This window comes from Stegostoma tigrinum, chromosome 15 (assembly GCF_030684315.1).
Source record: "Stegostoma tigrinum isolate sSteTig4 chromosome 15, sSteTig4.hap1, whole genome shotgun sequence".
NCBI lineage: Eukaryota > Metazoa > Chordata > Chondrichthyes > Orectolobiformes > Stegostomatidae > Stegostoma > Stegostoma tigrinum.
Genome location: NC_081368.1, coordinates 48,240,474 through 48,253,795, shown reverse-complemented (window position 1 = coordinate 48,253,795; position 13,322 = coordinate 48,240,474). Strand labels below are relative to the sequence as shown.

The 13,322-nt window shown below is 41.1% G+C and overlaps 1 protein-coding gene across 2 annotated transcripts in view; it reads right to left on the bottom strand.

The window, feature by feature from the left end:
• LOC125458700 (SLAIN motif-containing protein-like) overlaps positions 1 to 12,829 on the bottom strand; it is a 35,253-nt gene extending 22,424 nt beyond the window's left edge. For both annotated transcript variants that reach the window (XM_048544175.2, XM_048544176.2), the window contains exons 1-2: positions 12,281 to 12,829; positions 7,399 to 7,544 (exon numbers count right to left, since the gene is read on the bottom strand). In XM_048544175.2, coding sequence (XP_048400132.1) covers positions 7,399 to 7,544; positions 12,281 to 12,696 — 562 coding nt within the window. In that variant the 5' untranslated portion in view covers positions 12,697 to 12,829. The remainder of the gene's footprint in view (positions 1 to 7,398; positions 7,545 to 12,280) is intronic.
• Positions 12,830 to 13,322: the final 493 nt, after the last annotated feature.

Sequence of the window (13,322 nt, the reverse complement as noted above, 5' to 3'; positions counted from 1 at the left end):
TGCTGGTTTCCCTTTAACTGGAATATTAGTTGGTCAGTCAAATACAGTGTAACTAGCTTCTCTGTAAAGTCTAATGGGAGTTTAATTTTTTCGTAACATGTATCCTGACTTGTGAAATCATTCACCATGCAGCTCATTTACAAACGTTCAGATGTTGTATTTCCAAAGGGAAGGTAATCCGTTAAGGATGGAACATTGTCTAGCACTGCGTGTCTCACTGCCAGGAACCCAGGTTCAATTCTACCCTCTGTCTCTCTACGCACAGTTGCCTTTCCGTTAGTGTTTGTGTGGGTTTCCGATGGGTGCTCCAACTTCCTCCCATAGTCCATAGAAGCGAGTGAGTGCAGGTTAGGTGGACTGGCCATGGAAAATGCAGTGATTAGGTAGGGGGCAGGGGCGGGATGCTCTTTGAGGGGAGGGTCAGTATAGATTTGATGGGCCAAATGGCCCACTTCCACACTGTAGGGTTTCTAATGATTCTACTTTAGAAAAGGTGTGTAAATAGATGCAATATATAAAAAAGTTTTACATAACTCAAATATCTATTTTATAGGCACAGGAATGATGGTGAAAGGAAGTAATTCTGTTTTCTAGTCTATATTCTGAACATGAGTTTAGGCACGGCAGGGCTATGGCTGGGCTTGAAACCTCCTGTACGTGCACGTGCAGAAATTGACACTAGCTGCATGAAGTGAAACTCTGGGATCCAGAACAAGGTGACTGTGACAAATAACAAATTTGAGAACTGAAGATGGCACTTATTTTTGCAGAGGACAGGGACAAGAGAAGAACATTTGCACATGCATCTACAGCTGCATGTAGATACAAGTGCAGGGTTCTATGTTGCCTCCCTGGTGCCAGGAACAAGGATGTCAGAGTTGTTCCAGTACATTCTTCTGCCAGAGATGATGATTGTGGTTCCAATGACATAGGATGATATCCTTCTTTCTACCTAAAAGCAGACATTAAAGAATTAGGAAGGAGATGGAAAACGTGTACTAAGGCAGCACCACAGAATGAGAAGTCAAATTGAGCAAATGGACACAGCTGCAGAAAATGTATTAGGAGGGAGTGTTTTCAATTTCTACAGTCGGATTCAGGGGGCAGGTAGGTCTTGCACAAGGAGAACAAGTTACTTAAGATGTAGGAAAAAGAGGAAGATCATTTGGCTTAGTCTACTTAGCCATTCAACGAGATTATGGCCACTGATAATCCTTAACTCCACTTTACTGCCTTATTCCCATAAGTTTTTTTTAAATTCTTTTTCAGTCCCTGAACTTATATAATGACCCAGCCTCCATAGTCCTCTGCAGTCAAGAATTATGCAGATTGACTTACCTCAAAAAGACAAACATCTAACTTCATTTAGCTTAAATGGTGAACCCCTTACTCAGATTATGCTCGAGTTTCAGACTCACCCACAAAAGAAATCAACCTCTCATCTACCTAGTCAGGCCCCATAAGAATCTTAAATGTTACAACAAAGGTTTCCTCTCATTCTTCTATAGCCCAAACTACTCAACCTCCCTGCACAAGAGCCCTTCATGTACATAGATGTTAGCAAGTGCCTTCAAGAACTGCAGGAGTTCTTGGTGCGCAGTAACACCTAAAGAGGAGTTGTTAGGAAGGGATGACTATGAATTTAACCCAGTGACAGTGAAGGAACAATGATACAGCTCCAAATCAGCTCGGAGTGGGACTTGGAGGGGAACCTGTAGGTAATGGTGTCCACAAGCAACTGTTGCCCTTGCCCTTCTAAATGGTAGAAGTTTTAGTTTGTAGGGTGTTATTGAAGGAGCCTTTGGAAATTACTGCACTGCATCTTCTGAGGCACACAGTGCCAATATGCATCAGTGCTAAAGGGAATGAAAGTCAGTCAAAGTTGTTAGACAAGGTGCCAATGATGCAGGCTGTGTGTTGGTTGAGGCTGCTTTCTCCTGGTTGGTGTCTACCTTTTTGTTGAAATTGCACACATCCAAGCAAAACGGAGATTATCCTATTGCACTCCTAACTCATGCATTACAAACAGACGGGCAGTGAGAATAAAAGGGCATGTATTGCTTTCTGCAGAATTCCTAATCCGAGACCTGCTCTTGGACAGAGTATTCATGTGGCTGACCCAGTTCACTTTCTGGTCAATGCTAAACTTGGAAGTTGATAATCAGGGATTCAGCAATTGTAATACCATTGAACATAAAGGAAAGATAGTTAGATTCCCTTTTCAGAGGCAGCTATTGACTAACATTTGCATGCTGCTAATGGGATGGTGATATCAGAGACAGCCTATCAATCATACTACACAGACAATGTCGGGCTGTTGTTTGACCAGCCTGACTAGTTTAAAGCAGCCAGAGGATGGAACCAGGCAGAAATCAGATGTGAGAGAAAAAACTAACAATTGTTAAGTTTTGATGTAGTAAATGAAAGTGGAAGAGAGCAGAAACAAATACCAGCAAGTCAAATTGTAGACTAGGATAACATTAAAAGCAGCATAGTTAAAAGGGACACTGAATGCATGCAGCATTCACATCAAAACAGGTGAATTGACAGGAGAAATAAGTTGATATTATCTAGTTGCGATGAAAGATGTGACCCAAGAGTGGCCATTGGTAGGAATGAAAATTCAAAAAAAAAACTGATATTTAGGGAAAGATAGGCATCAAGGAAAAGAAAGTGGGTAGTTATGATAAGGGATAAGAACACCACATTAAGGAAGGATCATAGGTCAGAAGAACAAGATGTAGAGAGTATGGAATCAAGAAACACCACAAGGCAAACACTGCTACCAATGTTTATAAGCCAAATATTGGTGATAACATGGATGCAACTCCAGGTGCTTGCATGCTCAGAGCACAAAAATATACCAGTGGCATTGTTGTTTCTAAAAAAAAAGGAGCTGCAATAAAAGGTGCAGTCAGATTTTACATTTGGAGGTACGTGTCTGGTAAAGAAATAAGCTGTGCCATTTCATTGCCAGAAAGACACGTCGGCTCTCAGTAGTAACAGACAATTTAGTTCACCACAGAAACCTGCAGGGAACATGCCATGACTGTCCACAAATGGAGGGAAATATTGTAGACAGCATTCTCAATTTCCAGGCATGCACTAATGAACAGCTTCCATCAAAATGCAGGCAACCTAAAATGGCTGCACTCATTCGAGTTAAACTGCACCCCAATATCATTTTAATAGTTAAAGAATCATAGAAAAACACTTGTGATTACAACTGAATTGTATCTTTAATGCTTGGTTTGGAAAATTAATGGACTGCACTGTTGATTAGAATACCTGGAGGACTGCAGACCTGCAATTCTGAATTTCAAAGCATTTCTTACTGGTGAACAGAAGATTTGCATATGCAAATGAAATTAAATTAGTAACTACGAAAGCCAATATCTTCGCACAAAATCGAGAGACATAGGATTAGGTCTTCCTATCAGAAAGATCTGTGAAAAGAAACAGGAAATTATGAGTTGTAAATTAAAACTTTTCTCCCCAATGGTAGTAATATAAAGCACAAGGTAAATAAAGATAACCAGATAAGTGTCTAAAAAACCTCAGTTGAGCTTTTTGATGAGGAATCAACAGCTTAAGAATAGTAGTGTGGTTGATATTGTGCACATAATTTTCCAAAACAGCTCAACAGATGTCAAAAGTTGAAGAACGCACAAAGAATCTCCAAAGCTAAGTGGCATGAACCCAGTGCTCAAGGGCTGTTACCACACCTTCCCTCACTACAGCGAGCTGGAAGTTATATACTGGTGCTTTTAAGCATCAGTACTACAGCCACTGTTCTGTGCATCTATATTAATCATTCAAACTTGGGTGTAGATATGTTTATTTACAAGATGCACATCAAGTTGCAAGCACTGATTGTCTGCAGTAATGATGCTCGATACAACTTTTTTATGAAACAGTAGGAATCAGTTAACCAATCTGCAATCCATGTCAATATATTATCCATACACCTTTTTCAGCCTCATGAGTGTATGACAGCTTGTGTGGCATCAAATGCCCAGGTAACCATGTGCTTAATAGATGCTAAGATTGTCTCTTTTTTTCCTTGAACACTTCTATTACAAGTCATGCAATGGATAGTTTAATACAACACAAAACTCAGCCATGGAAGCCAGAACGTTGAGGTAATGAAAGAGTCTAGAGAAGGATGAGCAGCAATCAGTATTTTTCAGAAGCCTATTCTGAGTTCTTTTGCTTCCATTCCTCATGAAACTAAATGAAGTTACTTCAGAGTCATTTTAAAATACTTCACCTAGCCACGCAGGTTGGTGTGAAATAAAATTGGCAGGCGATTACTGGGAAAGAGAGTTTTGTCCCAGAATCAGAAAGACTTGATTTTAGAATGTGTACTTCATGGCTACCAAAAATCATGAAGGGCTTTACAGCCAACTGAGTACATTTTGAAGTGTGGTGGTCATTGAGGTATCAAACATTGTGGGACATCCATGATTTTGATTTCATTGCAGTCCTTAAGGTGTACGGGCAACCACAAATCTGTTAGTCAAGGTTTTCCATGACTTTGACAGAATGAAGGAACAGCTATGTAGTCCCAAGTCACTGTATTTATGCTGGGACAAAGTCACAAGTTTTGAAGGTGCTTGGTGAATTACTGCAGTCATTGCGCAGGTGGTGATAATTTTTTTTAAACTGAATTCCCAGAGGTCCCCAGAACATTAACATCTGGGTAACTAGTCCAGTGACACTACCATTATGCCACTGCCTTCGCCAAGGTGAAGGCAGTGAATGTTGATGGTGCTAATCAAACTCAGGATTTCACATTTTGTGCATTGGTTTTGCACTAATAACTTTTTGACCTGGTAATAGCAGGTGGTTACAAGCTTTGTGAAGTGCAAGAAATATGTTGCAAAGGACATATTGTGGCTACCTGGACTATTTCATCTTTGATGTGGAGGTGCTGGCGTTGGACTGGGGCGGACAAGGTCAGAAATCAGATGACACCGATTATAGTCCAACAGGTTTATTTGAAATCTCAAGCTTTTGGAGCATTGACCCTCCATCAGAATGAGGAGAAGAGCACACAGACCAAAATTTATAGGCAAATTAGTCCACAATCATACAAATGGTGTGACTGGAGTGTGGATAGGCTGAATAATAGGTCTCCACAGGTGAAGACTGTCAGACGGTGTGAATAGTGTCAATCACTGAATAACAAGGGAAGGGTTGACCTATAATCTGATCAAATGAGGCAGAGAAATAATTACGAAACAAAAATTTAAATAAAAAAAGTGGTGCCAGAGACAAACTAAATGACTGGAATAATATAATAGGTATAACAGTCACATGCCAAGGGTTTAACGAAAGCAATAAGTAACCCAAATCTGTACAAGCTCATCAAGGTAGAAAGATCATAATTTGTCATGGCGATGGTGTCAAAACAAGGCAGTCAGGAAGATTTTACAGGTCCAGAACAGTGTGAAGGGGTCACTTATAGCATGATGCAAGCTCAAGATCAAGGTTCAGGCTGTCTCCATGGATATAGAACTGGCCTATCAGTTTCTGCTCAGTGTTTCAGCATTGTTGGGTTTTGAAGGCCACCTTGGAAGACACTTACCCAAAGATCGGAGGCTGAATGTCCACGATAGCTGAAGTGTTCCGCGTGGGGGGTGGTGGGGTGATTCTTGTCTGGCGATTGTTGCGTGATGCAAACCCACCATTCTGTTCTGTACCCATAAAATCTTCCTGACTGTCCTGTTTTGACATCATCACCTTCATAAATTGTTATGATCTCTACCTTAATTAGGTTGTACAGTTTTGGATTACTTGTTATTTTGGTTGGACCTCGACATGTGACCGTTATACCTATCGTGTTATTCCAATCATCTGGTTTGTCTCCACTGCCATCTTTATTTTCAATTTTTTTGTAATTAACTCTGCCTCATTTGATCAGATTTTAGGACATCCCTTCACTTGCTAGACACTAGTTGACACTGATACCATTTGACACTCTTGATCACCTGCAGAAACCTATCATTCAGCCTGTCCACACTCCTCTCACACCATTTGTATGATCTTTTGATCTCTGTCCGTTGATGCCCCTGCCTATAAATTATGTGCCTGTGAGCTTCTCTCTTCTTCCAACAAAGAGACACTCAAAAAGCTTGTGATTTCAAATAAACCTGTTGGACTATAACCTGATGTCATCTGATTTCTGATCTTTAGCTTGAGTGAATTACTAATTTATTAACTGATTGCCCCTGTTTATTCTCCTGTAAATAAAGACGATTTAGTCTGACTATGGACTATTTACCAGCTTTCAGAGTGAAGACAAATCATAATGATGCTGTCAGGCACAGAGTAGCAAATTCAGGGGCAATTCTTCCATTTTGGAGCAGCAGGTGCCAGTTAAAACAACTAGAAAATAAGTTCAGCTTTGTTTTTATAAAACCAAACTGTGCTTTAGGAATCTTGTTTCCAAAAGTAAAATGCAAACCAAAACACCCCATAACAAAGAAAAATTAAATAAGACAAGGCAAACAGGATGAAAATCAATATTACCTCAAAGTGCAACAGGAGAGGCTACTGGTTGAAGATCCTATTTTCAATTTGTATTGAATGAAAAGTCACAAGTGATGCATCTGAAGTTACTTATCTTACTTGCCATGAGGATATAGATCAGGTCATGACGTGCTCAAGCTCCTTACAGACATTGATACTTAATAAAGAATGAGTATAGTTAAAAGACTATGCCTGCAGATTCACTGCTTAGCTACTCCAAACAACTTGGCCACCTAAAGATCCTGGTTAATAAACTTTACAAGGCCTAAAGGAGAAACTTGAATACATTACACCTGCTAATGAGAATGATTAAAAATTTCATAGCAAGCTGACTTATTCAAGGTTGCAGATGTGGTCATGTAACAGCTTCAGAAATGGCTGTTAAGATTTTTTTTGCTATATATGCACCATGAACATTAAATTTTGCTACATCTGAAAAGAATCATCAAAAGCAGCTTGTACAAAACTCAAATATCAAACAGAATGACTGAATAAAGTCATTAAATTGAAACAAAATACTGTTGAATAGCCTAAAACGCAAGCATCAGCAATTTCAGAACCACTCCAATTAGGTACAAAAGCATGTCAAAAACAGGGACTTTCCATTTAAGATTTTGCTAACTGCTAGTTCTAACTGCCTCCTACACTTGATATTTGATTAATCTGACAATTACAGGAAATTTATAAGTGACAGCTATTGCTCTGCAAGAAAGTAAACACAAATCTAAGCATGACAACTTTCTCCTATGATCCTAAGGTCCACCCAAAAATATAAAACATTGTACCAAATGTTGAACGGATCTTTGATTACTGACAGACAACCATGTGTACAAAGTATTTTGTTTGGCTACACAGACAACTTACCTTGATCGAGTCTACAGATGAGGCTACGACAGGCAGCTTCAGTCTCTCGGCTGGGATGATCGAGGACTTGTCTGCACCATTTGAGAGGACTTTGTGCCTTCTGGTTTGCATCTGTTGTTGCCGTCTTCTTTGGTGAAACATATAACCTTGCACAAAAGAAAAAAAAAAATCAGGAAACAATTCCTTTTGCAGAGGTGCAACTTCTATAAGAGTAGTCAAGAAACCATGGATTATCATAGGTTTGAACTTAAACCCTCATTACCCCTAAATGAATATACCAGTATTGCTCCCCTTCTATTAATAGGGTGGTGCAGTCAGAGGCCTACAGCATGAAACAGGCCCTTCGGCCCAACTTGCTCATGCTGCCCAGTTTTCACAATTTAAATTAGTCCTATTTGCCTGCATTTGGTTCATATCCTACCAAACCTTTCCCATCCACGTAGCCCTCTAAATGTTTCCTAAATTATGAACTCAGACTTATATCCTCCACTACTTCTGGTAGCCCGTCCCAGAAATTCACCACCCTCAATAGAGAAAAAAAAAGTCCCTCAATGATCCATGTTAACTTATTTGACTGCACATTTAACAATTTAAGCATCTGGTTTTAAAAGCCTTCCAATTGCATGGTTTTGAGTTCTAAGCTTTTAAAATTTGCCACTGACATTGCAGTTTCAAATGAAGTTAATACGAATATGGCAAGAGATATTTATTTAAATGGTGAGGATACATTCTAGACCAATGACTGAAGGATCTACGCTGAATTCTTACAAAAGTTGTATTTCAAGGAAGGAGGATTTATGGAGCCTGAAGACAGATTACATTAGGATAAGAAGAACAGAGAGGTGACTCAATAGTTATGCTGTTAAATTATACAAAATGTTGGCTCATTTAACGTTAAAGCAAAAATAAAGTTGATCAATTTGAACATTATGAAGCTAAACTGTTTCAGGGTCAGATGAGGCAGCTGCAATTTTACATACTGAAAAAAAAATCAATGGATGCTTAAAAAGACGTGTTTAAAGTCTGGGGTTGGAGCAATGATCAAAAGAGGTCGGTTCAACTAATTGCCTTGATGGAGAGTTAAAATAGTACATGGTGCCATCAATGCATTCGAGTTAATAGTGCAATCAATTCACTCTTTCGGTTATATGTGTGCAGTTATGCACAAAGACCTAAAAAGTTGTCAGCCAAATCACTCTTCGTCTCCTTGGGACATTTAAGTACAGAGGTTTAATGATAATTTTGCAAAGAAGTTAATACAAGTATGAGGTTGTAGCAATGCTGCATTCATTTTTAGTAACATGATCAGTCAATCTGACCCTGGCAAGTAGTAGAGTCTTATTCTTGGAAAAAATCTACAAAACTTCTGCTTATTTTTCCTGTCTTTTCCATTTATATTACTCTCTGTATCAGATGTAATCTAATTTGTATTTGCTGTTTAGTACTTCTTGGTTTGGATTCTACTTCATGGACATTCTGTAGCTTGTTGGTTTAAGGTCACAAGACCATAAAATATAGGAACCGAATTAGGCCATTTCACCATTGAATCTGCACTGCAATTACGAGCACAGTTGTCAGACCTGACAACTGACAGAGCAGCAAACCATGATACCCCTTTGTCATTGAATTTTCAGATCAATCCCTGATAGCAAAGTAGGAGACCAGAAAAGCAAATAATGAAGTAACATATTTCACACCCACCAGCAAAATCAAAAACCTCCACATTAAAAGATCTGATGCAAAAATACAGTAATCAAACAACTCAAAAGATAAGCAATGATATAATCTGCTTTGTAGGCACTGGGTGAAGGACAAAATGTTAAAAAGGTGAAGTGGGTGAAGTCTCGGCTCTCCAAAACAAATTCCAAACCCATTTGAAGTTCAATTTAGTATCACAGCCTAAAGAAACATGCACATATTGGCCCACATCAACTGCAGAGTAAACATGCATGCTGCTGACCTTGTTTAAAACTACGTGCTTATCTTTTACAGTGGAGGCTTGGACCTTTCCACCTTCACCCCATTCTGTCCCAGAAGATCGGGGATGCTATTTCAAAGATTTCATACCATGATCTTGGATTGTAAATTGAATCTCCAACCTCTTCACTGGGAAGGATGTGATAACCTGAGGTAAACTAACAATCCAGGATGTTAGAAACTTAGCTTTAGTGACACTTTACACAGCAGCTTACCTTTGTCCAACAACAGTGGATCTCTTCCAGTAAACAGTAATACTTTCAATTGGAAATTCAGTATTCCTGTCCTTATATCCTCCTCCCAATACCCATTATGACTTCATCTTAGTCTTGCAAAATTATAGTTTGTCAGTGAATAAGAGCATCCAATTGAAGGATATCATAGCTGACCATAATGTCCAGTATTTCTCACTGCCCACCTACAAGTACTAACTTCAATTTTGCCATCTCACTCACACCATTTCTACCTAGCAAAGCTGTAGGTCAACTTAAAACTGCATCTGCATACAGATCCAGCCCATGCTAGCACTTCGGAATGCCAGCTCACCAATCATCACCTCTCCTCCATAGAGTGCCCACTCAGTTGCGAATAAGACCTACCTGTCCCCTTAGGTTATTTTAAAGAACGTCAGATTTCACTCCTGTGTCCTTTTGATATTGATCAAAAAGAAGTTGTTGATCATGGCAGAATGAACACATGCACAAGTTGATTGCCACTGTTCCCTTCAAAATAGTGCCTGCACTTCCAAACATGTTAAACTCCCAAGTTCTGCATTCCTTTAGCCCTACATATGTGATTGCCTTCAAAATGTTTAAAAAAGTTATGTAAAAGTAAACGCACACTGTTGGTTCCCAGCAGCTCTCTCATGTCACCTAAGCTGGATAGCACCATTGCAGTCATCCAAACCATCTTCCACTTCATTTGGAGGACTAAGATGAACCATGTCCACAGGGACACCATTTACAAAACTCTAGATAAAGTGGGGAAGAACATATCCAACATTGCCCTCATCCAGATAGCTACCTTTGTGTGTAGCTCTTTTCAGATCCTTGGTATGCAAGCACCAAGCGTCACTTTGTACTGAGGTTCTACTTGGCCCTGGTGTTACAAACAATGGTCTAGTCTCTGCCGTGGAATGCTCAGAGTAGTTGGCCCACTCCATATTACGTCCTCTTAGGTGGAGAAAAAAACCTCTGCTCACTAGTCCATCAGGAAGCGGCAAGCATGAAGCATCCTCAAGACTCTACAAGAAAAACACAGGGTAGACCTTGTTGGGTTGTTCCCTGAGCAGACTGTTGTAGTCAAGTGGTAGAATGCCTCATGGCCAGAACTTTCTAGCAAGCACCTAGAGAAGTGCACTACCTGTGACATCCTTCATGTATGCCCAGACACACTGCACCATCACTGAAGAGTGGACTGATACAACTGTCACACATCATCTGGTGGAATGTGCCTTCACAGTCTAGACAGATGCAGTGGGTTTTGTTGAGGCACTCTGCTTTACTGTGATGTTCCCAAGGACACATGCCGAGATAAACATCAACTGTGCCTGGAGGACCATCAACTCAGTGAAAGACAGACACTCTTTAGTCTGTCGGAAACCTGCTCATCTTCCAGAGCACTGAGTTGACATTGAGTGTTACAGACTGACGCATTCAAAAGCTCAGGACTGTGTGCTGAAGTACGTATTAAAGCTTGCGGCAGCAGTTGCCAAGGCACTGCGAGGAAAGACAACCATTTAAAGTCTTTCTGCCAAAATTAAACTGGGGTCCACTCTGTTTTCAAACAACTACCACACCCTACCAATGGCTCAGATACATGTAAATAAAAGGGTTGTGCAAGTAAGGAATGCCTTTGGTTTGTTTGTTGGATAAAGTCAACCAATAACATTTGTTTGCTTCTTCATATGCTACTGTACAGAGTCAAACTGTTTTTGTGACTAAAGATATTCTTATGAATACAGTATATTTTTGAAATAAAAAGGTTAGCTTGAGATGCAGAATGACAGTGTGGGGTCAATTCCCACAGTTAATATTAAGTACTTTGTAACATGTCCCCGGGCCTGAGGTATTGTGACCCTCATGTTAAGCCATCAGAATAGTGAGAGAGCAGCCCTACGATCTGCTGAGATTGTACTGACTTTAATCTATATTAAAAGAGTTAGAGTTAGTCTTGTGTTAATTTCAATTCTAGCTCTAAATCAAATCAAATTACCAGACAGTACCTTCTTGAACCAAAGTAGGCTTAAAAATCAAGACAAGAAAGTTTACTTTATGAAAAAAAGCCATTACTTTGTTGATTTTAGTGTATCGGGCAGGCAGGTTAATCGGCAAAATTCTTTCAATGATATACTTAAGCGTACAGCTTCATTAGCTAAAAACTAGCAACGCTACGTATTTAGAGTCAATAGGTAATTTTGCAGCCAATAACAGATCAAAGTGTGAAGCTGGATGAACACAGCAGGCCAAGCAGCATCTTAGGAGCAGAAAAGCTGACGTTTCCGGCCTTTGCAGCCAGTACTCCGAGTTTAAAATGATTTCGCGTCGTTAAAGTGTAATTTATGTATACTCAATGAAACATGAAAAAAAACTGTGAACAGATTAAAACAGTGAGAACAAGTTATCTCCAATGGGGAAATAAAGTAGGTAGTTTAAAAATGATCCAACACAAATGCTTGGCTGATAAAATTCTGCTGTGAAAAGAGTGCGTTCTCGACAGCCACTATCCTTAAGCTGCCCTGGGAGAACACTTGCACGACTAGACCCACAACTTCCCTAAATATGACAGCAAGAATTTTGAGAGACCCCTTCTAAGGATCTCGAGAGGCGGTTCAAAATGTCGGGATAGGTTGACTGCCATCCAGACTGGGCAGGATAACCGTGCGGTCCTGCATGGCAGTGCTTACCAGCTGTCCTCCTCCGCAGTCCCGAAGTCCGGCTCCAGGTCCAGGACATCCTCCTCCAGATAAACCGGCGGCTGCTCCCCCGGGAGGACACTGCTCAACAATGCCTCACAGTCGGCCGCGAGCGGGTCACTGGGACTCAGCTCCACGTCCAGAGCATCGTGGGCGGAGTCGGGCAGATCGCCGTTAGCCGCAGGGGGCGGCCCATCCCCGCCGCCAAGGAGCACCTTACCACCTCGGCCGCTCCGGCACCGGAGCTGCTCGTTCTGCAACTCCAGCTTTTTGACCAAATCCTGCAGCTTCTTCACCTCCTTGTCTGCATCGAGCAGCGGTGTGACGATGGCAGCCGCGCATCCCGAGCCGGTTGATGCCCGGGGGTCAACTCCGGCCTCGGGCTCGGCTGAACTCGGTCCCACCATTTGTTACAGTAAGTATCGCTCACACAACAACCACTCGCACCAACCCCGCCACCATCTTAGATAAAGACGACCTCTGATACCCCCGCCTCAACCGGTCCTCATTTCAGGCATGCGCAGAGCCCAGTTGTACCGTGGGCGCGTGCGCTGGGGTCGGCGCCAAATTGGACCATGGTTTCAAAAAAATAAATGAATGAAATGCGTCCGCAACAGCCAATCGGGAAACACGGAAGGTGATGCATCTCCCAATTACTACACGCGAGAAGCCAGACGCTACTCTTGCTAGAAACAAAATAACGTTGAGAAGAGTACTGTACAGAGAAAGTTGGAGAAACTCAGCAGGGCTGGCAGCATTTGTGGAGAGAGACACAGTTTAGATCTTTTCGAGTCCGATCTCTCCAGACTCGCTGAATTTCTCCAACATGTTGTACTTCCAGCACCCGCAGTATCATGCTTTAATTTTAACGTTGAAACGGATCAGCGTGCAAGTTCGTAACTTTTCGCCAGATTGAGCGTCACTCAACTGCTCTTGCACAGAAGTAACAAAGTGTGGAGCTGGATGAACACAGCAGGCCAAGCAGCATCCTAGGAGCACAAAAGCTGACGTTTCGGGCCTAGACCCTTCGGAT